This window comes from Pristiophorus japonicus, chromosome 13 (assembly GCF_044704955.1).
Source record: "Pristiophorus japonicus isolate sPriJap1 chromosome 13, sPriJap1.hap1, whole genome shotgun sequence".
Taxonomy (NCBI): Eukaryota; Metazoa; Chordata; class Chondrichthyes; family Pristiophoridae; genus Pristiophorus; species Pristiophorus japonicus.
In genome coordinates, this window is record NC_091989.1 from 49,776,243 (window position 1) to 49,802,734 (window position 26,492).

Consider the following 26,492-nt stretch of genomic DNA (forward strand, 5'->3'; position numbering starts at 1 on the left):
GGTTGACAGTGGGGTCCCGACCCATTGTGTAAAAAAAAAAATCTTTCCCGCCCGAACAGTCACCGATTCTGCCCACTGACCACCACGCACCACCACCCCCCCGGAAAATTCCAGTCGTGTATTCGCATAGGTGCAAGCTTCTTCATGAGGAATATAAGGCACTAGGTCAAAAGTCTTACAAATATTGCTGGAAACAATGCACGTGGCTTTACTCTGCGCCCTACAATCTCATACTAAGCCAAAACTATCTTGCATATTGCTAATGAAAGTAAAATCCAGCCTGTTCCTTTCCACTTGGTTTATGATCTTTCAGAATATCCAATATACTTGATGCAGCAAAGCAAATCAAGAACCGATGAGTTCAGCAAGATTCCCTGGTTATTTTCAGTTTCACTGTGCTCTGGAATATTGAGAATGAGCATGCCTCAAACAACAATAAATACATAATCCTGTTTCCCAGTCTCAGAAGAGCAGCTCCAAGGTCCCTTGCACTGATCTCCAAGACAATTATTGTTATACCCCCTTTTGCCTGGAGCAGATTTTCAGATTTTGTTATGATTATAGTCCACACCTGCTACGAGCTAGATGATATGGTTTGGAGTCCATTTTCTTCCAGAAAGTTAGATTATTAAGGCCTTCAATCTGTGCAGCACATTGTATTTTTTTGTGAAAACTCCATGTGGATGGGTCCTAGGCCCTCTAATTTAATTTTTGTGCACGATCCCTTTAAATTTGCTGCACGGGGAAACTTTTCCAGCGGCATCAGTTGGTGAGTGGCTGCGCACCTTTGAGGAACGTTGGTCCTTGGCTATGGTTTGTTGGTTCGACTGCATATAATCCTCTCGCTAGACGCTGAGGGTGCCTTCATGTATTTAGGGTCTAAAAGTCTTTCACGAGTGAATGAACATCAGCATTGCACCATCATTGTGTTCAACAGATTTTATTACATCTTAGAGATTGGACCTTTTGAGTTAACATACTGGAGAGAATTCACTTCTGGGCAGTGAAAATGGAATCAACGTGTGGTCAGTGGAGTGAAAAGAACTTGCAACCTTCAAAGAGGAATACTTCATTTATATTTGCCAGATTTCATAGATATCCTGTAGCATAGATTAAAAGAAAGTATATATGCAAAATTATGTGTGACTATAGACAATGTTATTGCTTTAGAAAATAAAATTAGTTATTTTTGTAGTGTTGTCTGGCATTGTGAGACATATACCAGCTCTGAGTAGTATATTCTCATTAACATGCCTTGTATATTAACATTACTTCAGAAAGTATCCTTAAGTACAGACTAATTGTTTTTATTGAAATTCATTCTTGTGGCCTTGCATTATAGCCATTTGGAATGTGTTGGACAGGTTGGAAAAGAACCTACATCAGAGTTGTGTCCTAGATCTCCTTTTCTGTACAGGTTACACTTCTATTATTATCTCTAAAGTGGTTTTGTTTTTACTTGGGGCTGATTGTCAAAATTATGAAACTTTATCGTTCATTGATTCTGCATGACATTCCTTGAAACATATCTGGGAGAATAAATCATGTGTTTAGTTGAAACTTTTAAAATGGGATTTCACCAGGTTACATTTTTGCTGAATTGCAACAAACCATGAAGGCTTGTATTTTTTTAAATCCTCACACCAAAGCTTTATGCTAAGGTAGAATACAGAGGTTATCATGATATACAATACTGTCTGTTTTCAGAACTTCAACTAAACTTTACAAGTGCAGACTCTAAACAGGTACAATGTTTCCTGTTTTAATGGATACATGTAATCATTCTTTTTTTTAAAATTTGTCAGATTGTCTTTTAGATTTGTATAAGAAAAGTTCTGAGTAAATGTTAAATATTTTGACATTATATCCAGATCATTGGTGAGGCCACACCTGGAGTATTGTGTACAGTTTTGGTCTCCTAACCTGAGGAAGGACATTCTTGCTATTGAGGGAGTGCAGCGAAGGTTCACCAGACTGATTCCCGGGATGGCGGGACTGACCTATCAAGAAAGACTGGATCAACTGGGCTTGTATTCACTGGAGTTCAGAAGAATGAGAGGGGACCTCATAGAAACATATAAAATTCTGACGGGGTTAGACAGGTTAGATGCAGGAAGAATGTTCCCAATGTTGGGGAAGTCCAGAACCAGGGGTCACAGTCTAAGGATAAGGGGTAAGCCATTTAGGACCGAGATGCGGAGGAACTTCTTCACCCAGAGAGTGGTGAACCTGTGGAATTCTCTACCACAGAAAGTTGTTGAGGCCAATTCACTAAATATATTCAAAAAGGAGTTAGATGAGGTCCTTACTGCTAGGGGGATCAAGGGGTATGGCGAGAAAGCAGGAATGGGGTACTGAAGTTGAATGTTCAGCCATGAACTCATTGAATGGCGGTGCAGGCTAGAAGGGCCGAATGGCCTACTCCTGCACCTATTTTCTATGTTTCTATGTTTCTATCACATACTTGAGCCAAGACTGAATCAAGACTCACAAATTGATATATAATATTTTGTGCAGTTGAAGGTTCACTTCAAGTGAAGGTTTAGAAATTTAAAAAACACAATTTCAACTTCAGACATTATGGATTACTGACTCGATCTTTGAATCAGAAATATTCCTATCAAATAGAATTTGAAACTTGAGTGGTTTCAGTAGGAGTAAACTGCAGAAAATTTGCCACTTTTTATCTTAAGTTTCATTCTCATGAGTTAAATGTGGCTTATTCTATAAAACTAAATGTATGAATGGGACAGATTAAAAAATCAAACTTCTAGGTTCTGCTCAAATAATGGGGAAACCATTAAATCTTTAAGAACATTAATTACACTGTAATAAAAAATTATACCGGCATCATAATATTTTGACCATTTCATCTCCATTTACCTCTATACAATCAGCTTACAAGTTAAAACATTTTATTAAACTTGCAAAAGCTATGGTAGCACATGAATGCATGCAGTAATTCTAGTTTTTAATTGACAGAAATTACAGTAACAAAACTACGCATTTTAGTACTATTGAAAAGATAAAACAATAACAATTGTTCAAAGCACAGTGCGTAAGATCACTGTATTAGATCATCATGGCAAATCACTGGTGAAAACCCTGACTCTTTTTAATATATTGAATTTTGCAACTTGGTCAATTATTTTTCTATTAAATTTAGCACAGAAATTGAATAAATATATTGTATCTTAATTTTGTTGTGGCAAAACCCATTCTACATGAAATTTTCTTCTATGCCCCGCCTATTCAGTGGTCTTCATGGATTATTCCAAGAGAAATACTGATCAAATTTTGTAATCATCAATACTCTCTCAATATTTTCCACATAAAAAGTGTGCCTTTTTGGCTAGGAAATCAGAGTTCCTCCATCTCCAGTACAATGGGTATTGCCTCGAATATTGATGCAAATATCACTTGACCTTTCAATTTTTAATAAAATATGTTTGTATTCCTGTCTGCAGTTCCTTGCCCGAATCTTTATGTACAGATGAATGCACTACAGTTCACACTTGATGCCAGGAGCATGTTGTGGTTGAACCAATTTATACTAGATCTGATGCAGAGTCTGGAGCAGTTCACAGCGATCTACAAACTTGATAGTGGGAAAAAAGATGAACATGTTGACGTACGATTTGATGGACTGATGCTCAAGGTATGCAAATATACAATGTTGCAGCTGGGACATAACAGCCGTAAAATTAAACTATGGAATATTAGTGCCTAACACATTGACCTGAAATTTCTCTCTTTTATTGAAGACTTTTAATGCTAATATCCCATGGCTTAATTTCAAGGCCAATCTTCTCGTTTCAGTGTATATGGTTTTCAACAAAGTTCAGAAATTATCCAAAAAAAAAGAAAAAAATGGAGACTGGTATGAACTGAAACCTGCCATGTATAGATAAGGATAGCATCAGTTAACTTCAAATCACCATAACTCGCTGGCTGGAAAAATGTGGAATTCCCACCAATGTTCCCTCTAATTATTTTTGGCATGTGTGATTTTTCCATTGAAAAGCCAGCAAGCCGGGTGTTTGGGTTCCCTGGAGAGCTGTGCGGCCTGCTTGCAGGGAACAATGATGTCCATGTTCTGTAGTCACATAGATCAGGGATTCTCAACTAGGGTTCCGCAAGAAGATTTCAAGTGGTCCACCACTTGGTTTGACCAATTAATATACAGGGGAGAGTATATTTACTATATGTTTATGGATTGACATCAGTAGTCTCCCTTGTATATTGAGATGCGTTGAATAGCCTCAGTTATACAAAGACTGTGCATGCGCAGTTAATTCAGGTTCTTACTGTTGGACACCATTTGAATGCTTAGACAAAGGAAGAAAGACAGTCTTGCATTTATATCGCGCCTTTCACGACCAACAGATGCCCCAAAACGCTTCACAGCCAATTAAGTCATTTTTGAAGTGTAGTCACTGTTGTAATGTAGGAAACGCGGCAGCTAATTTGCACTCAGCAAGCTCCCACAAACAGCAATGTAATAATGACCAGATAATTTGTTTTTGTCATGTTGATTGGGGGATAAATATTGGCCAGGACATTGGGGATAACTCCCCTGCTCCTCTTAGAAATAGTGCCATAGGTTTTTTTATGTCCAACTGAGAGAGCAGACGGGGACTCAGTTCACCGTCTCATCCGAAAGACGGTACCTCTGACAGTGCAGCACTCCCTCAGTACTGCACTGGAGTGTCAGCTCAGATTTTTGTGCTCAAGTCTCTGGAGTGGAACTTGAACCTACAACCTTCTGACTTGGAGGCGAAAGTGCTACCAAATGAGCAACTGGCTGACAAAGGGCAAGTACCTTTGCATGTCACTGGCTTTATAGCAGTATTTATCTTGGTAAGTTTTTTTTTGATCCAGCCCTAATTACTTCCATGTTAATAAACCACTTACCCCTTTTAACTATTAAATAAAATAGTGGAAGTTATAACTTCTCTTCCAGGGAATTAAAACCTGAGTTGGGGTGGGGAGATCCGTGAGTTAGTTCAACGTTGTGTGGGCCAAGGTAGTGTGAGCCTTTCTTTTCAACCCTTTTCTTTCATCTTGTGCGGAGCTGTCTGTGTCGGTTGGAAGCTGCCCGCGTGTTAGAGACAGTATTTTTCCAGATTAAACTGATGTTTGAGATGGGGAAGGGGCACCGTCACTGGAGAGTGTGCACGTCACATGTCCTTGGAGGTGGTGGAAAGGAGGGGCGGAACAAGAAAGATTTTTCAGTCACTGGGCCTGCGGCAAGGCTATAAGAATCAGGATCCAGTTTGATTCTTCCTTCAATATCTTCAGTCTGAGTTAATAAAATAGCTCACGGCGTTATCACGATTTTCCTCATACGTCAGACCGAGCTTTTCATGGCCATGTGCTTTTCTGACGGACAGATAGGACTAATCAGGGCGCTCATGTCCTTTTGAAATATCGCCGACTAATTGTTTGAGTTGGGGAGGAGGAGGTAAAATCATAGAATGGTTACAGTGCAGTAGGAGGCCATTTGGCCCATCGAGCCCATGCCGGCTCTCTGCAAGAGCAATTCAGCCAGTACCACTTCCCCCCCACCCTTTCCCTGTAGCCCTGCAATTTTTTTTCCTTCAGGTACTTATTCAATTCCCTTTTGAAAGCCAGTATTGAATCTGTCTCTACCACCCAGAGCTTCTCCAATCTATCCACGTAACTGTAATTCCTCATCCCTGGAACCATTCTTGTAAATCTTACCTGCACCCTCTTTAAAGCTTTCACTTCCTTCCTACAGTGCCGTGCCCAGAAGTGGATACAGTACTTCAGTTGTGGCCAAAGGTTTATCATAACTTCCTTGCTTTTGTGCTCTATGCTTCTATTTATAAAGCTGAGGATCCCGTATGCTTTTTTTAACCACTTTCTCATCCTGCCCTGCCACCTTCAGTGATTTGGACACATCTACCCCTAGGTCTCTCTGTTTGCGCACCCCCTTTATAGTTGTACCCGTTAGTTTATTTTACTTCTCCTCGTTCTTTCGACCAATATGTGTCACTTTGCACTTTTCTGCATTAAATTTCATCTGTCACGTGTCCGCCCATTCCACCAGCCTGTCTATGCCCTCAGTAAGACGATCCCTATCCTCCTCACTATTCACGAGACTTCCAAGTTTTGTGTCATCTGCAAATTTGGAAATAGTGCCCTGTATACTCAAGGCCAAGTCATTAATATATATCAAGAAAAGCTGTGGTCCTCGTACTGACCCCTGGGGAACACCACTGTATATCTTCCTACTCTTTGTTTTCCATCACTTAGCCAATTTCATAGCCATGGTGACACTGTCCCATTTATTCCATGGGCTCCAACTTTGCTGGCAAGCCTATTATGTGGCACTTTATCAGATACCCTTTGGAAGTCCATGTACACCACATCAACCGCATTGCCCTCATCAAGCCTCTCTCTTCCCTCATCAAAAAATTAAATCAAGTTCGTTAAACATGATTTGCCTTTAACAAATCTGTGCTGACTTTCCTTAATTAATCCACACTTGTTCAATTGACAATTTTGTCCCGGATTATCGTTTCTAAAAGCTTGCCCACCACGGATAAGCTGACTGGCCTGTTGTTGCTGGTTTATCCTTGGACTTTTTTTTGAACAAGGGTGTAACATTTGCAATTCTCCAGTCCACTGGCACTACCCCTGTATCTGAGGAGCATTGGAAGATTATGACCAGTGCCTCTACAATTTCCACCTTTACTTCCCTCCGCATCCTAGGATGCATCCCATCCGGTCCTGGTGACTTATCTACTTTAGGTGTAGCTAATCTTTCTCGTACCTCCTTTTTATCACAAGTAAAGAGTACAAAACAGTTCCTAGTTTATGAGGATGTTCTTTTTCCTTTGATGTTCAAACAATTTCTTTGCAGCAGCTAGGCAATCAAAATTTAACAGTTATAGAAGTTTGAAATCGCAAACAGGTCATTCAGCCCAACCAGTCCACACGAGTGTTTACCCTCTGCATAAGCAAATAGTCCTCATCAGGTTTACTCACCCTGTAAATTGATTTCAGCTTTACTTCATAAAATGGTTCCAAAAATAGTATTTTTTTGAAAAACATTGACAAATTGAAATTGTTTTTAGCTGCTTTTCAATTTGTCAATGTTTTTGAAGTTGAACTTGTTTACACTTTTAAAATAATTTTGTTTTGTACCAGTTTATTGTTCCAACTGATAAGGGATCTGATGACCATCAAGATCGCCCACAATCAATTTCTATTCAGACAGCAGAGGTAATCGCTACAAATACAAGACACTCCCCAAACTGTACACGGACTGATCTGGAAGCCATGCTGCAGGAGTTCAAAGATGATAACTTTTTTAGGAAAACGTTCACAACCTTTCCCAAAACAACCAACAGTTTCAACGTATTGCATCCAGTATTTCAAAGGCATGCCCATGAGCAGGACACCAAATTGCATGAAATTTATAAGGGCTTAGTTACTCCAAAGTTGAGTACGAATGCATTGAAAACCTTTGCAGCGACAGACCTGTGGGCCATACACTTTTCTCAGTTTTGGGTTGACTATGAAGGGATGAAGAGTGGGAAAGGAAGACCTGTGGGATTTGTGGATTCTTTCCCTCTTTCTATCTGGGTTTGTCAACCCAATAGATTTGCAAAATCTCAAGAAGATGTTCTGTCTTCCAGACAATCTGCCTTTCAGATTCCCAAAAGTGAATCCAGTGACTTAAGCATCCGTTTACAACATAAAAAGCTCCTGAGGGATTTCTATAGTACAGAATCCGAGCCATTCACTAATGGATTGGGAAAATCAAATTCTGTAGATGGTGCTGCTGGATCCTTGAAATCCTTGCAGTCTTCAGATGCAGATATACATTTTCTTGTACATATTCAAAAGCATGTGAGCATGCAGGTTAATCATCATCAATACTGTTTCTTGCTCCGCCTTCAACAGTCGATAAAAAGGCTTCAGGAACAGTTTCAGAAGAACATAGAGAAGGTGACTGGAAAGCCGGCACAGCAGACCAAAGTTTGCATTGGGTTGGTGCTTAAAGATGCTGAAGTAGCTTTACTGCTTCATCCGCTGCCTCAGACTGAAGCAAGCAGTAAGGCTCCGGCTGAAAATGCAAGTCCTACAGAATCGGACCTTTCACCTTCTGAAAGTAGAGAAACTCTGGCAGCTGAGAGTGAAGCACCGAGTGATGATTCAAATACTGAGCATCTCAGCAAAAAAACACTTGATGAATCTGGAAATATTCAAACTGAAAACACAGATAAAAGTACTGTCGGACCTATGGACCCTTTGCTTTCTAAATCATATAGTGACTCGGCTTTGATAAAAGGAATGATATCGCAGTCCTCTTTTGATCCTACTGTTAGTCAATTTCCAGTCTCATCAGATGCCTCTGGAGACATCGATGAAACTCGTTCTGAAGATAAAAATCAGCTCGGTGATGCCACAAAGTTATCAAATGTTGAAGCTCTCAATGTTTCTCAAAGCATGGAACCACTGAACATTTGCACAAAAAACAAAAATGAATGCAGTCATCTTTCTTTGTGTAAGGAGAATTGCCAAGAGGAAATACCAAATACTTTTCAAAACAAAAGAAATGGAACTGTAGATTCATTAATTGATTTAACTGATCACGAGAATCCCTTGCAAAACTTTGATTACAGTAAAGAAACACCACCTTCAACAAAGTTGGTGTTACCTCAGTCGGTATCAAGGTATGCAGTTATTTGAAATCAATATTTATCATTATTTGAAGGCAATTTACGACAATGCATGACCATACAGCAGTTTTATTATGGGTTAGTATTAATTTCATATTTGGCACAGTCTGTTGGTGCTTTTTTTTCTTAACCGCTCCTTATTATGTTTCCCTATTTATGTAGGCAAAATATTGTTTGATGTAATTAAACTTTAGAATTATTTTTTAGCATATAGACAAAATGAATTCAGCCAAATTCTTCTATATTGACAGAAGTGCTTTATTGTAATATTTGAAAAACCTTACATTTTCAATTCCACTGCACTGGAATCTGATTGATTATAATATTCACAACATCTAAAACCAGCTAAAATGCAACCTTAATCATAATCTTTTCTGTGATGGGTGTGAATTTCCTTATAATGAATATCTGAATCCCTATTCTAGCCTATACCTTTATGCCAGTTACAGGTCTTTTTCTTGCTTGTATACAAATGTAACTGTTTTAAAAGTATGATTTCAAAATGGACACAACATTAGCACTCAGGCTCTATCTAGTGGCCACTTTGTGCAGCGCACTTAACTTTTCTGGGTTAAGATATTTACTGGTGCACTTCAAGTTCCACTTGAAGTAATACCTATCAGAGATAAGTGTCAGGCTTGAAATAGGCAGATTCAGTGGTGAATAAGGGATCGGTGATCTGGTCCAAATTTGGCAGAAAAGTTACCAAAGAGGATGATGGATTAACAGTGGGTAATCCTCAAATCATCATCATCATAGGCAATCCCTCGGAATCGAGGAAGACTTGCTTCCACTCCTCAAGTGAGTTCTTTGGTGTCTGAACAGTCCAATACGAGAGCCACAGACTCTGTCACAGATGGGACAGATCGTCGTTGAGGGAAGGGGTGGGTGGGACTGGTTTGCCGCACGCTCTTTCCGCTGCCTGCGCTTGATTTCTGCATGCTCTCTACATTGAGGCTCGAGGTGCTCAGCGCGCTCTCGAATGCACTTCCTCCACTTAGGGCGGTCTTGGGCCAGGACTCCCAGGTGTCAGTGGGGATGTCGCACTTTATCAGGGTGGCTTTGAGGGTGTCCTTGTAGCGTTTCTGCTGCCCATCTTTGGCTTGTTTGCCGTGAAGGAGCTCCGAGTAGAGCACTTGCTTTGGGAGTTTCGTGTCTGGCATGTGGACTCTGTGGCCTGCCCAGTGGAGCTGATCGAGTGTGGTCAGTGTTTCAATGCTGGGGACGTTGGCCTGAATGAGGACGCTGATGTTGGTGCGCCTGTCCTCCCAGGGGATTTGTAGGATTTTGCGGAGACATCGTTGGTGATATTTCTCCAGCAACTTGAGGTGTCGACTGTACATGGCCCATGTCTCTGAGCCATACAGGAGGGCAGGTATTACTACAGCCCTGTAGACCATGAGCTTGGTGGCAGTTTTGAGGGCCTGATCGTCAAACACTCTTTTCCTCTGGCAGCCGAAGGCTGCACTGGCGCACTGGAGGCGGTGTTGGATCTCGTTGTCGATGCCTGCTCTTGTTGACAGGATGCTCCCGAGATATGGGAAGTGGTCCACGGTGTCCAGGGTCGCGCCGTGGATCTTGATGACTGGGGGACAGTGGTGTGCGGTGAGGACAGGCTAGTGGAGGACCTTTGTCTTACGGATGTTTAGTGTAAGGCCCATGCTTTCCTACGCCTCAGTAAATACGTCGACTATGTCCTGGAGTTCAGCCTCTGTGCGCAGACACGGGCGTCGTCCGCGTACTGTAGCTCAACGACGCATGTGTCTGTGCACATACAGAGGCTGAACTCCAGGACATAGTCGACGTATTTACAGTGGGTAATCTTCAAATTTGAAATAGATGAAGTACAAAACACACATACAGGGCAAGAAGTGGGTGCATGGATAGCAAAGTCATGTGGATAATAAATAGATTAACACGAAACTGAAACTTAAGAGGAAGGTGTTCGATAAAACTAGGACTCGCAATTCTGAAAAAAACCATGAGGGCTTTAGAAAATGTAGTGGGAAGGTGAAAAATTATTAGAATGGCTTCAAAAGAATATGAAGAAAGCTAACAGATAACGGAAAAGAAAATAGAGGATTTTTAAGCACATCAAAGGTAAAACATAGAAACATAGAAAATAGGTGCAGGAGTAGGCCATTCGGCCCTTCGAGCCTGCACCGCCATTCAATGAGTTCATGGCTGAACATGCAACTTCAGTACCCCATTCGCCATACCCCTTGATCCCCCTAGTAGTAAGGACTACATCTAACTCCTTTTTGAATATATTTAGTGAATTGGCCTCAACAACTTCCTGTGATAGAGAATTCCACAGGTTCACCACTCTCTGGGTGAAGAAGTTTCTCCTCATCTCGGTCCTAAATGGCTTACCCCTTATCCTTAGACTGTGACCCCTGGTTCTGGACTTCCCCAACATTGGGAACATTCTTCCTGCATCTCACCTGTCTGAACCCATCAGAATTTTAAACGTTTCAATGAGATCCCCTCTCATTCTTCTGAACTCCAGTGAATACAAGCCCAGTTGATCCAGTCTTTCTTGATATGTCAGTCCCGCCATCCCAGGAATCAGTCTGGTGAACCTTTGCTGCACTCCCTCAATTGCAAGAATGTCCTTCCTCAAGTTAGGAGACCAAAACTGTACACAATACTCCAGGTGTGGCCTCACCAAGGCCCTGTACAACTGTAGCAACACCTCCCTGCCCCTGTACTCAAATCCTCTCGCTATGAAGGCCAACATGCCATTTGCTTTCTTAACCGCCTGCTGTACCTGCATGCCAAACTTCAATGACTGATGTACTATGACACCCAGGTCTCGTTGCACCTCCCCTTTTCCTAACCTGTCACCATTCAGATAATAGTCTGTCTCTCTGTTTTTACCACCAAAGTGGATAACCTCACATTTATCCACATTATACTTCATTTGCCCACTCACCTAACCTATCCAAGTCACTCTGCAGCCTCATAGCATCCTCCTCGCAGCTCACACTGCCACCCAACTTAGTGTCATCCGCAAATTTGGAGATACTACATTTAATCCCCTCGTCTAAATCATGAATGTACAATGTAAACGGCTGGGGCCCCAGCACAGAACCTTGCGGTATTCCACTAGTCACTGCCTGCCATTCTGAAAAGTACCCATTTACTCCTACTCTTTGCTTCCTGTCTGCTAACCAGTTCTCAATCCACGTCAGCACACTACCCCCAATCCCATGTGCTTTAACTTTGCACATTGCACAAGAATAATTTGAGAGGATTGGACTGCCAAGGAACCGCAGGGTAAGTCTAGCTAAGGAGGATTATGGTATGGCAGACATATTGATAATTTATTAATCTTGCTGAATTTGTATTGATTCCTGTGTCAACATTTATAATGCAAACTGCTAGCCTACGTAAACTTAATTGACTTGGATTTTGTGGTAAGAATAACAATGAGGCTATCAGCGCTCACTGTTATTAAGGAGTAAATCGGACGGCAACTTCCGGCGTCCGCACATGCACAGTTAAACGCAGAAATCAGGGAGTTGCTATCCGATTTGCCCTGCTCCTCCACAAGCTTCCACAACCCATTCTGCCCTCAGGCTCACCCCGCCCCAAATCTTAGGGACAGAGACATTATGGAGAAGAGGATGGACCTTTGTGCATCAACCCCACAGGGTTGGGAGTAGAATTTCAGTGTGGCACCTTGCAGTTCTGTGGGTTGACGAGCTGTTCCAGATGTGAATGTCAATATGGGCCCTCACTTTCATCAGTATAAAATACTGGCTGGGAAAGTACGCCTATATCTTTCAGGCATACGTTCCTCTGGGGCAAAGGAGTTGGAACAGACAGGATTTCTGTTGGGTGACTTCTCAAATTTCTTGGCATTTCTTACCTTTTATCTTGATTATTTTAGACTAGCTCGAGATTAGTAAATATTAAATAATGATTGGTTCTGTACATTTTGCAATGTATAATTGACTTGTTTTAGATTTTATTTTTGCATATCTGTCACTTTAAAACAAGGAGTTTTATAACCATTTTCTGCTGATATGAATATGTAATGCTATCTTTTCTTCCGACCCTCTCCATACTCTCTTTTTTTTTAAATCCGTTTATTTTTCTGTTCCCTGGTAAATTATGCTGCAGCATGCACCATTTCTCGGGGCAAAATGTGACCAGTGGACCTATTCCCAATCTGTGCTGATGTCTCTCTTTAGCTCTAGGTACTTGGAGATCACAAGAGTAGCCTAGATTGACTGGCTCTTAATGGGCAAATCATTTTGACTACACTTGCTGTGTTGGCCAGTGAAATCAGGCACTTTCTGTTTCTATTGTTTCATTTTGTTATAGTAGTACTGCTTTGTCACAAAGTAAAGTCTTTTAGACAGTGGTGCAACATTGTTGATTATGCTTTAAGAGGAAAGTATATTATTGACCGAGTAACATACTCCGAAACAAGTTGGGTTTTCTTATGACCAAATAAACAGCTTAGCGTTAGCGCATTTCTGGGACACATCAGCACTTGTCACTGCCATCACCTTCCCAGAATGAAAAAATTAAATTCTCCCACTGATGGCTTGTGATGCTCAGGTTGGGTTCATGTAAGCACAGTACATTTGGAAATGCTATTGATCTTCAATCATTGTAGTGGGACAGGAGTTTGTTGCAGCATGGTATGCCATATGGATTTCCACATTAATTTTTTGATTTGATCAGTTTATCATATAGATAGGGCCTGGCAGGTATTGAATTTTCATATAATGTGGCGATTAAGGCTTTCAGTAAAGTTTCATTGGCAGGAAAACAAACATTGAACTCGATCCATAATTCCAATCCATCCCTTGCCCTTCTTGTGAACCTTTGCCCTGTTTTGGACCTAGCAAAAGTTAACCCTGCTGGCTGGGAGGTGTATTCGGAGGTCAGACACTTCCCACATCCCAATCGAGCTACTTCTGCACATGTCTGCGCAACTTCTTCAAGAATGGCATTGTCCGAGTTTTGGCTGGAACCTCTTTGCTTGGTCTTTTGACAGGGGAACAGTACTTGGCATGGGAACCTAAAAAGAAAGGAATGAAATAACTCTCAAGCCTTCATCAGTTTTTATTTCTATTCCAGCGATCTTTTTAACAATCGGAGGGGAAAGTTTTCTTTTGGGGGGAAAAAAATGCAATGTTCATACACTTTACAAAAGTGACATCTGTAAACCTGCATCTAAATTCTCGACTTTGAATTTTTATACTCAAATCAGTGGGAAACTGAAGGATCGTTCACAACCCTCCTTGACTAACTGTCCTGTAGTGTATAAAAATATAAGGAGAAGTCCATCTCAGATTTCACTGGACACTATATCAATTGACAGCAGTTTGCTGGAGGAACAGTTCTTGGAGAGTGATGGGAATGAAAGCCTAAAAGGTAAGTTGTGTTTTATAATTCAAATCTTTCTGTTTGGTTCAGTTTTTTTAAATTATAGCCTAATGCTTTACAGTACACACACATTAAAAATAAAACTAACATTTATAGCAAAACAATCTTTACATTCAAAGCTGATGCCACACATCTTTTGATGTTGATGCATTATACAATATTAAAGATTTTGTGTACAATTAAAATCTAAGTGTTAAGTTATTCAGTAAAACTGTGTTTTTATATTTTGCCTCAGCAGCTTTCTCTTGCAAATTTGAATTTGTAAATTAACCTGTTCATAGTTTACTCTGTTTACAGAAGCATCAGAGTCATACCCACTGCACATCAGGGTTACATTGGTGATAGCACAACAAAATAAAAGATCTGTTTCTGACCCACCACCAATAAAAATCCTTCAATTATGCCAGTTTCTGTGAGAATGTATAGCTGGTTATTTTCATGCCAGTATAAATAACTGATGGAAATGTACTGAAAATTTTAACTCGAAATCCAAAGTCACAATATAAACAAATAATTTAATGCCTCCTGTTGCACGAGTGGAATTGGTCTCGCACTCTGCCTGAACCCTGTACGATTTTGTTCTGTTTGAGTCATCCTGATCCTAACTCATTGTGATTTGTATAAGGCTTATATTTTTGGCTTTTATTATATTGGGAAAATATAAAAGTTTACTTTAACTGTTGCATACCCCTCTGTTTGTAGTTTTACATTGTATCACATGAAATACTTTCCTAATTTCAAGATGACATTAGAATGGAGGGTTGAAGGTGCTGTGAGAAACAGTTTCACAGTTATGTCCTTGGACATTCTTACTATAGTACATGATATACGGCCCAACTTAATAGGCTTGTGCCAATCACAAATGAAAACATTATCTTGATGTTGCTGATATGTGGTTGCACTTGACCTCTTACTCCTGTAAATCCCGAGGACCTGTATCCTGGTGCCAGTTCATTTATTTTCCCAGTTAAAGGTTCTTTGTTTTTCACATTACATTTCTCAGTTGCAAATTTGGAAAAAAATCTGCAGCTCCAGTACAGGAGTACACTACACTAGACAGACATTAGAGTATCAAACAGTCTGTTAATATAACCTATCGGGGGATGGTGGGGGTTATGTTTCCCGGGGCCTATATTGTCTGCACTGGGCAATGAATGTCAAGAAAATATATTAGGCTGCCCTTTTGAGGAGAAGCATACAAGAAAAGAAAAGCAAGAAACCGATCCCAAGCCTCCTGAGTGAGTGTCCAAGAGGAGAGGCACACCCTGTAGTGACATTTACCAGCAAGCCCTAATCAATTTATGATGCAATTCTACAAAGTAGATGAGGCAACATTTCTTTACCAAAGGTCCACATAGTTCCAGGCAATTACTTTTCCCAAGTCAATTGCCCACACCCTGGACTTGACAGAAAAATCATTCGCTTTCAGTACATTCCTCTTCTACCTGGGACCAGGATAGGAGACTGTGAGTAGGAATTTACAGCTTTATGGGGAAAGCATCACTATGGACAACATGGATCCTGTGGATTATCAGAGAGGGTTATTACCTTAATTCCACAAGCACAGTCGAAGATTAGTGACATTTTTCAGATCTGCCTTGGATGTTCTCTGTGGTACAGCACTGCTAATCACTCCCATAAGTTGACAAAGTGTGTTACATTCATGAATGTGCCCATATAGCCCAATATTTAATTGCACAGGAGCGCAATGCAGGACCCCCATGTTATCTGAAATAGATATTGTGTTTTTCCACAGTTGCCTTCGTGCGTACTTCTCCAATCTTTCGAAGGTGGACTGAAACGTATTGAAATGAGAACAGATACCAATCGTTAAGTTGCTTAATTTTACAAACAGAAATGAATGTACTGAGTATCAGATATAATCAAATTCCACCTTAATTCAATAAATTACAGAATCCTCAAGAACAAGATAAGTCATAAAACAATACCACACTATCCCTATTACCGAGCTCACATAGCTTATCCAGGATAAGCTGTGTGAGCTCGGTAATAGGGATAGTGTGGTATTCTGATTGGCTCTGAGCCTGCGTTGTGAGTTTCCTCTTGCTAGGCCAGGCTTTGTCCCCAGACCTAAGTGGCAGACCAACTGCCCATGTGTCTGTTCTTTTCCGTGTAGTCACAGGATATGGAAGGTATGTCGCTCTGAATTCCTTCCTATTCAGTGATTTGCTAGTGGGCCTGTCAATAAAACCAGCCACGCGTTCTAAGACAATTCTAATCTGACAACCAAATATGGTTTGCAACTTAATCCCTTTATTGTGTTTGACCAAGTCTTTGACACATGCAATGACTCTCTAAGTAGTAAATGTACAGAGAAATAAAGAGTGTTACCCTGTTTTTCCCTGGGTCGAGACGTAACCTTCGTCGATCCTTTCAATCCTGTTTCTACAAATTGTTACACATAACTCAAGATCTTTATATGCCTCTAGACATGCACACTGTCCTTGCTGACTCATTATGGTATGGCAAATGTTATTGTAGACAAGAACTCCAGAAATGAGAGTTCCTATAAACATCCATCTGTTTATCATCTAGGATGTAACTACAGGGTAATACCTTATCTCAAGATTGCCTTGGTTAACTCATTTCAGAATATGGCAACAAAAAGAAGTCCACAGGCACGATTCATGCATCCTGCAACCCACATCCTGCACTTCAGCAGAAGTTAAACCGCACAGCCAGCTAAATTGTACCCTGACACATTTAACCCTAAACCGTTCCTTTAGATTGGAAAATTGCACATGTCACTCCGCTATTTAAAAATGGTGAGAGGGGGAAATCAGGAAATTATAGACCAGTTAGCCTCACATCTGTTGTCGGGAAATTGCTCGAGTCTCTAATAATGAATGGGTGACTGAACAATACTCGCAAATTTTCAGTTGATCAGAGAGCCAGCATGGATTTGTGAAAGGTAGGTCATGCCTGATGAACCTGATTGAATTTTTTGAAGAGGTGACTAAAGTAGTGGACAGGGGATTATCTATGGATGTTATTTATATGGACTTCCAGAAGGCATTTGATAAAGCCCCACATAAGAGACTGTTAACTAAGATAGAAGCCCACAGAATTGAGGGCAAATTATTGACCTGGTTAGGAAATTGGATGAGTGACCGGAGATGGGCAGTCGGGGTAATGGGTAGGTATTGTGAAGTTATCCACTTTGGCAGAAAAAATAGAAAAGCAAATTATAATTTAACTGGAGAAAAATTGCAAAGTGCTTCAGTACAGAGGGACCTGGGGGTCCTTGTGCATGAAACACAAGTTAGTATGTAGGTACAGCAAGTAATCGGGAAGGCAAATTTTGGCAAGGGGGGGGATAGAGTATAAAAACAGAGAAGTGCTGCTACAACTGTATAGGGTATTGGTGAGGCCACACCTGGAGTACTGCGTGCAGTTTTTGTCTCCGTATTTAAGGAAAGATATACTTGCATTGGAGACTGTTCTTAAAAGGTTCACTAGGTTGATTCTGGAGATGAGGGGATTGACTTTTGAAGATAGGTTGGGACTATAGTCGTTGGAGTTGAGAAGAATGAGAGGTGATCTTATCGAAACATAAAAGCTAATGAGGGCTTGACAAGGTGGATGCAGAGAAGATTTTTCCACTCATGGGGGAAACTAAAACTAGGGGGCATCGTCTCAGAATAAAGGGCTGCCCATTTAAAACCAAGATGAGGAGGAATTTCTTCTGAGGGTTGTAAATCTGTGGAATTCTCTGACCAAGAGAGCTGTGGAGGCTGGGTCGTTGAATATATTTAAGGCGTTTTGAGCGATAAGGGAATCAAGGGTTTTGGGGAGCGGGCAGGAAAGTGGAACTGAGACGATGGTCAGATCAGCCATGATATTAAATGGCAGAACAGGCTCGAGGGGCCAAATGGCCTGCTTACTGCTCCTATTTCTTGTGTACTCTAATTGGAAGGAGGTGACTAGTGATGTCCTGCAAGGATATGTGTTGGGGCCTCAACTATTAACGACTTAGATGATGGCACAGAAGGTCATATATCCAAATGTGCGATGACACAAAGATAGGTGGAATTGTAGGCGTTGTCCATGGCAGCATAAAATTACAAAGGGATATTGACATATTAAGTGAATGGGAAAAACTGTTGCAAACAGATTTTAATGTAGGCAAATGTGAGGTCATCCACTTTGGACCTGAAAAGGCGAAGAACAGTGTCGGTCCAAAGAGACTTGGGTGGGCGGGGGGGGATCTGGGTGAACAGGTCGAGAAAATAATCAAAAAGGCTAATGGGATGCTGACCTTTATATCTAGAGGACTAGAATACAAGGGGGTAGAAGTTATGCTGCAGCTATACAAAACCGTGGTTAGATCACACCTGGAGTCCTGTGAACAGTTCTGGCACCACACCTTCAGAAGGAGATATTGACCTTGGAGGGAGTGCATTGTCGGTTTGCCAGAATGATACCCTGAACTTCAGTGGTTAAGTTACGAGGAGAGATTACACAAAGTATTCCCTTGTTTAAAACTCAGAAGGTTATGAGGTGATCAAGATATTTAGGGAAGTTGATAGGGTAGACAGAGAGATACTATTTCCGCTGATTGGGGATTCTAGGACTACGGGGCATAGTCTAAATATTAGAGCCAGACCTTTCAGGAGTGAAATCAGGAAACACTTTTACACACACAGGGTGGTAAAAGTTTGAAACTTTCTTCTGCAAACAGCAATTGATTCTAGATCAATTGTTAATTTTTAATCGGAAATTTATAGCTTGCTGTTAACCAAAGGTATAAAGGGAAATGGGCCAAAGGCGAGTATATGGGGTTTGGTCGCAGATCAACCATGACCGCATTGAATGGCAGAGCAGGCTCGTGGGGCTTAATGGCCTACTCCTATTCCAATGTTCCTAAAGCATCCTGGGAAAGAACAACTCTAACCTTTTCATTATTTTTAGCTACAGTATAAATCTACAAGCTATAAGTAAAAATAAAACAAAAACTTGAATCATATGAGATTAAAGCAAATTCTAATCCTAAGCATTTTAATGTTTTACCCCTTGGGTTGTGGGTCTCAAGAAACCATCTCCTGCTGTTGAAAACAAAATGGCCCTATTTATTTTTTATGACCCTGGGATGAATCGCTCATTGACTCCATTTGCAGTAGACCCCGAACTGTAGTATTCCGCAAATTGGCTTGTCTAGTTTTAATAAATATTTTCAGTGCCTGTTGTCTGCAACTTAAAGCCTGTGCAAAATCACTCTGTTTTATGAGCGTAATTCATTCTCAAACCCTTTCAGTGAAGAAGAAATTATCAAAAATCCTGAAACATGACTGGTACCTAGAGTCCCATGATCTGATCTTCATATCATGAACAATATTTTCAGCTAAAATAGAAAATAGTATCGGAGCGATAGAAAGATTTCATCCTGAGGAGGACACGATCCGTTTCTTTTCAAGGCATTTCCAGTCCTGAAAAGATAAGGGGACTTCATCCTATACTGGCCCTCGTTATAAACTGATAGCTAAATTAGGGAATATTCAAGATGATCACATTATTACAGGTAATCCAAGTAGTGTTTTCAGGGAATGCATACCTCCATATTGCAGTATTGATGTTTCTTGGGTTTAAGGGGCAAAGTTTCAGTCAGTACTCCGATCCCAGAGTTTGCATAAAGTGCCTGTCTGTGGTTATAGGGTATTTCAGGATGCACATTGCCACCCATATGGATTATTCATTTGTTAGAGCCATATGCCTGTTGTCTGCCAGCATCGCAAGGAAACTGAGGTCTGGACAAGTGAACAATAGAGCTGTTGCACTGGTACATAGATCACTTGTTATGAAGAGTAGTGAAGTTAACTTTGGTACATTGCCAGATCTTAGTACATACCAAGCGGTATGTTTAACAACACTACAATGGTCTGGAACATCAAGTATGGATAAGTAACTTGTTCCCACTCCCTTTTTCAGGAGGCAGCCCTTCTTGTGCACTGGTGTATGGGTCAGGAAATTACTCTTTTAACTCAGCATGCAGCCAAAGGGCAGATTATTTCACAGTTCAAGTGGAAGATTAGGAAACTTTATGGACTTGAAAGCCTCTGCAGATCGACCTATTTGTCTTAACTGGACAGCCATCAGCTTCCATGTGCTTGATGACAGAGGCAGTCATCTCTCCTTTTCCTGCATGTGGTTCCTCTACTTCACTTTATCCCATGGGGAGCTGACAAGATAATGAGTTTATAGAGCAAATGCTTTACTGCCCTTACTGGCCCCACACCATGATTCTCTGATATTTTGGTAAGGAGCAGTGGCAGGATCCATTGCATTGCCAGAGGGATCTCCTCTCACAGAAGGGGGGCGGACGACACATGTGGTATCCGAACCTCAATGTCCTCGTTGATGACCTGCTTATTCAAAGACAAAGTCTGTTAGATCAGTATCTCCCAGGTGGTTGAAGCATTGATTAGTTCCCACATGGTATCCATTAATAGTGCTTGTAACACAAAAAGGGAAAGATTTATGCAGTGGTGTTCTACTAAGTGGCTTATGTGGTGATCTGCATATTCAGAAGTCTTTCCAGCAACTGTTAGACATTGTTTTAAAGCCTTATTCTATTTGAGGTCATATTGCTAATTAGGGTTTTGATGACCCATTTGCATTTGGCTTGTCGGAGAATTCTCTTGGTGACCTGTTTTATGTAAGCTCTTTGGAAATTATGCCTAATTAGGCCGTCACTAGTTCCCAATTGGGACATTAATATAGTTCTTCGTAAGTTAATTTCTCAGTTGGAAAACTGCACCGTAATTGTTAGATTGTTCACAGATTTAGTGAACTGCAAGCCTTGATTATAATACACTTGCGCATTGAATTGGAGGTAGGCTTTTGGCTTGGTTGCAAATTGTTTGGGAAGTAGGAGACAGAGTGGGGATATAGGGTAGATACTCTGAATGGTGGAATATAACAAGTGGTGTTCCTCAAGGATCTGTACTGGGGCCTCAGCTTTTCACCAAACATATTAATGACTTGGATAAAGGAATAGAGAGAGCTCTACATGATGCTAAGTTAAGAGGGACAGTAAGTAGTGCAGATGGGAGCAGGAAGTTGCAAAGGGACATAGCCAGATGAAGCGAGTGGGATAAACGATGGCAAATTGAGTTCAGTGTGGGCAAGTGTGAGGTCATCACCTTTGTATCCAAGAAATGGTGACAAACAAGGGACTGCAGAGCAGCAAAGAGATTTGATAGTCCAAGTGCACAAATCATTAAAAACCAGTAGACAGGTACAAAAAAAAATCAAAAAGGCTAAAGGAATTTTGGCCTTTATTTAATGGAAGGGAGGAATTATGCTTCGGTTGTTTCGAACTTGGTCAGATCTCATCTGGAATACTGTCTTCAGTTTTTGGCACCACACCTCAGGAAAGATATATTAGCCTTGGAGGGCGTGCAGTGCAGATTTGTCAAAATGATAATGGGGCTTAGAGGGTTAAATTATGAGGGCAGGTTTCATAAACTTTACTTTTATTTTCTTGTAAAGCAGATTGATGAATGGTATGAATCAAGGGCTTTAAAATGATAAAAGGATTCGATGGGATAGATACGGAGAAACTATTTGCTCTGGTGGGGAAATCAAGGGAACATAATCTTAAAATTAGAACTCAGCAATTCAGGAGGGAACTCGGGAAGCACATTTTACTCAAAGAATAGTAAAAGTTGGGAATTCTCTCCCACCACTTTCAAACCCTCCACTGCCTCTCTGTTGTCAGACTGCATCCAGGCTTGGATGAGCTTCAGTATCCACATGTTAAACATTGGTAACACCACAGCCATCGTCTTCCGTACCCTTGTCATCAATGGCATCCCCGGCCACTGTCTGAGACTGAACTAGATTGTTTGCAACCTCCCCATCCTATTCAACCTTGAGGTGAACCACCAACTCCATATCCTCTCCATCACAGGGACTGCCTACTACCAGCTCTAACATCACCCGCCTCCGCCTCCGCCTCCACCTCTGTCTCAGCTCATCTGCTGCTGAAACCCCCATCCTTACTTTTGTCACTTCGAAACTCCTGGACAGCCTCTCGTATCCTTAAATTTAAATTCAACCAAAACTCTGCTGCCAATATCCTATCTCTCAAAATTTGCTCTTCACCCTGTGCTCACAGACTTCTATTGGCTTCCAGTCCGCACTACTTAAAATTTAAAATTCTTATCCTTGTGTTTAGATCCCTTCATGGCATTGTCTTCTCCCCGCCCGCCTCCCGCAACCTATCTATGTAACCTCCTCTCCACCTGTTCCTCTGACTTTGGCCTAAAGTGCATCCTCCCGTCTTTTGGCCTATCATTGGCAAATGTGTATTATGCCACTTGGTTCCTACACTCTGGAATTCCCTCTCTAAACCACTCCACCACTGCCTCCCTTTCCTCCTTTAAGATCCTCCTTAAAACCCACCACTTATTTTATGTGGTCATTTTTGTTTATTTATGGAAATCTACGTTTATTGAAGACTGTCTCAGTCAACAAACACATGAATAGTTGCTAAAAGGTAAATTTCCTGCTTCTGCATTCCTGGCCCATGCCGGAGAGAATATCAGGAAATTGCACACTCGCAACATATGATTTTCCATCCATTGATTTTAAGAATCTTAAGCTTTTGCTCAAATGTTTAAAATAGAAATTTAAAGACAGGAACAGCTGACAAGGTAGGCATTGGTTGGATGGGGGGCTGGTGGTAACTGAAGGTGCAAAAGGACTGCAGACGGGTTTGGTAATGAGGAACATGGTTTGGGGGGTGGTTGGGGGAGGGGCGTGATGGTAGGGGAAGGATAGTTTGGATCCCATTCTCTTGGGCATCCCAGCAACTCCTCATACTGCAAGGCTCCAGAATCCCCCTACTCCCACAGCGCTCCCATTATATACTTTAAAACCAATTCCCAAGTCACGCTGAATCCAAGGACCTCCTGTGCTTTATGCAACAAACTCCTCGGCTGCACTCCCAGTGCTCCCTCTTCCAGAAAAGTCCTTAATATACCCATACCCTGAGACCTCCGTTCCTCTGATTGCAGAATATCTCTCCCATTGACAATGGATCCCAGGACCTGCTCTACTTCATTGTTGCTTGAACTCCTTCAACCATTTCTCTCAGACCTGCTTGAGCCTGAGACCCTATCCCACTACTGTCAGATTACAGGCCCTCTTCCCAGATCCCTGGGCCATCATGATGCTAATTAGTCCATATCCCTGGGAATACTTGGCATAACACCCTGTGGTATAAAACCTCCGATTCACTGAGCAACGCTATAAGAGATCTGCAAATATATATCTGTGCCAATGAGAAAAGTCAACCTGATTTTGATGCTCAAATAAACTATTGTAACTTTCTGGAGCTTCATTCTCACATTCCTCAAAGTTGCTTGATTTTACTGCTCACTCCCAAGTATCGTGGCATTCTTCAATTAGCTGCATTAATTAACAGAATAATTTTGAGGTTAAACAGGTAAATTAACTTGCGCAATTTGCTTATTCGTACAATAAAACACAGCAACGGGATTAGTTTTAAAAAATAAAATGAGTACAGTGTAATTTTGTATGTGGACCATAGCCCTGTCGTCTTCACATTGGAACGTGATGGTCAATGTATGTTTACATACATTTAGAATTGCCATAAATCTTCCCAGGTTAAAATTTTCTTTTTACATATCAAAATTTTTAGCCAGCCTGTGTCTGCTTGTTTAGTGATAGTTATTCAGCTTCATTGAAACAAAGACTATGTTCATCTTCTCAGATGCTTGTATTGATGATGCCTCAATCATTAGTCTTAAAGAAGCTTCTATTGATCAGAGTCCAGCAGAAAGTGCTAATGGGGCATTTGGGACTGAGGATTGTGGGAGAGTGTCACCAGATGTCTACAGCGCTGCATCTCAAAGTGTGGAAGAGTCCCCTGGAGATTTGGTAAACATGAGTAACCTTCTGATCTTGCTGCATTTTTATGTAGAGAATTCTGATTGCAGTTAAATGTTATTAGGATGTCAGGTACGAATAAAAGCGAGCCAAAATAAGTTTTCAGTAAAATGAAGGAAAACCAAGTTCTATCACTCATGTGACATTCAAGTCGAGGTTTTTTTTTCTGGCACAAAATACAGCTGGAAATATTTCTGGTCTGTCATGTCCTCTTGCAATTCTTTTTGACACCTGGCCTCATTTTTACTCTTGACTTTCTATTTTGTAACTCATCTCTCCCCTCCCTTTCCTTTGTTTTCCTTTTTCTGTTTGCCTCAGAATCCATCTGTTCCCAAATACATGCCGAATAAATTGAGTACAACCTTGGAATATCCTCTTCATAAAACCTCTGTCCATGTACTCCTTTGTTCGTCATGTCTAGCTGTGCTCGAACAAGTTTGTCCAATATTTCTCGCTACACACATTCCCCAGCCAAGAAAGCAAGCAGGCAACCTATTTCTGGTTATCCACCTATGCAGTATGTCAACTGACCACTAGTGTATTTATAAGAATATGGATAACTCGGCTTTTTTAATTTTTTGATGCTGTTTTCAATTCTAAAGATCTGTAGTTCAAGCCATTTAGAATAATTAAAACATACTGAAGGCACCAAACATGGTTTCTGCCAGAATAACATTAGCAAGTTCCAAATACCCAATTAAAAGTTTTCAACTATTCCTTATTCTAATTTGGTGATTTTAGCTGATCTTTTCTATGATTAACTTCAACTGGCTACTTCTGACTCAATGTTTTTATTATATTTTGCAATAAAGCAAATCCCGTTACTATCACATACAATTAGTGACAGGCGATAAAAGAAAATCCAAGCATTTTAACCAATTGGGTAATGCACTTTTAAAACCGGAAACAGTTCATCGGTAAACAGAAGGAGCCCCCCCCCCCCGCCATACATTTGAGTGTGTACATTTATTTTTCTGTAAGACTCCCTAAACTGAAATAGCTCTTATAATACCCAGTCAGAGACACATGCACTCACTGCAAGAGCTTTATGTGCTCTTTGTCAAAAAATTAACTAGTGTTTGGATGTGCCAGTGAGAGGAGCTCTATGCATTACTACTGTAAACTTTATAACAAACCAATTTTCTTTTGACAGGTGTCAGTGATGGTTTTCAATGTCTTCGGTATTAACTGTGCGATTGATGTGAAGGGTGAGGATACAGCAGTGTGTCTCCAAGTAAACCAAGTGATACCAAACCAGCTTGGAAATGTCAGTGTTCGGCAGTACCTAAGCAACCGTAGCATGGGTACGTACCAAATTTCTTTGGCTTTAAAAAGATCGGAAGTCATTTGGTATTTCACCTTAAACAGCTCAATAAAATGGAACTGCGGATGCTTAATAGTTTGAAACTATTCTGCTAAACTTACCTGTTTGAAAATTCAATTTTCAATGAAGATTTTTCATACAGGGGCTTATGGTATTTGTAAAAAGGCACCATGCAATTTAATCTTCCAAGCATGCCTATGTATTGTTTGTGTCACAAGAATAGGTCTGCAGTTTCTACTTGAAAATGTTCTTCTTAGAATTGAAATATACAAATGTTACATCTTTATCTCTACCCATCCAGTGTGCCCCAAAGATGTGCTCACGGCTTTGTGCTTAACCACTCTTGTAACTGGCCACTGAGGAGGAGTGCAAGAGCTGATGCATCCTTCAATATTCTCATCTCTACTCATTTCCTCTTCTGATGGTCATCTTTGTGGATGTTTTTTTTAAACTCCTTTTTGCATTGTTTTCAAACCTTGATTTTAGAAACATAGAAACTAGGTGCAGGAGTAGGCCATCCGGCACTTCGAGCCTGCACCACCATTCAATAAGATCATGGCTGATCACTCCTTCAGTACCCCATTCCTGCTTTCTCTCCATACCCCTTGATCCCTTTAGCCGCACAGGCCATATCTAACTCCCTCTTGAATATATCCAATGAACTGGCATCAACAACTCTCTGCGGTAGGGAATTCCACAGGTTAACAACTCTGAGTGAAGAAGTTCCTCCTCATCTCAGTCCTAAATGGCTTACCCCTTATCGTTCGACTGTGTCCCCTGGTTCTGGACTTCCCCAACATTGGCAACATTCTTCCTGCATCTAACCTATCCAGTCCCGTCAGAATTTTATATGTTTCTATGAGATCCCCTCTCATCCTTCTAAACTCCAGTGAATACAGGCCCAGTCGATCCAGTCTCTCCTCATATGTCAGTCCTGCCATCCCGGGAATCAGTCTGGTGAACCTTCGTTGCACTCCCTCAATAGCAAGAACGTCCTTCCTCAGATTTTGTGTTCCTATTTCAGGAAACATTTCTGAATTGAAATATCTGTTAATATTTTAAAATGCACAAATCAGTTAGTTTAAAATAATGACCTGTATAAAGTTTACATTTGA

The 26,492-nt window shown here is 40.9% G+C and overlaps 1 protein-coding gene across 3 annotated transcripts in view; it reads left to right on the forward strand.

Annotated features, from left to right (window-relative positions):
- Positions 1 to 26,492, forward strand: part of bltp3b (bridge-like lipid transfer protein family member 3B) — a 182,501-nt gene that overhangs the window by 109,891 nt on the left and 46,118 nt on the right. The window contains exons 13-18 of one of the 3 annotated variants that reach the window (XM_070897438.1): positions 1,343 to 1,417; positions 3,468 to 3,658; positions 7,177 to 8,708; positions 13,945 to 14,108; positions 23,878 to 24,044; positions 25,207 to 25,357. In XM_070897438.1, the coding sequence (XP_070753539.1) occupies positions 1,343 to 1,417; positions 3,468 to 3,658; positions 7,177 to 8,708; positions 13,945 to 14,108; positions 23,878 to 24,044; positions 25,207 to 25,357 (2,280 nt within the window). Of the gene's footprint in view, positions 1 to 1,342; positions 1,418 to 3,467; positions 3,659 to 7,176; positions 8,709 to 13,944; positions 14,109 to 15,876; positions 15,945 to 23,877; positions 24,045 to 25,206; positions 25,358 to 26,492 lie in introns of those variants that run through there. The other 2 variants (XM_070897436.1, XM_070897437.1) reach the window with 2 other exon arrangements.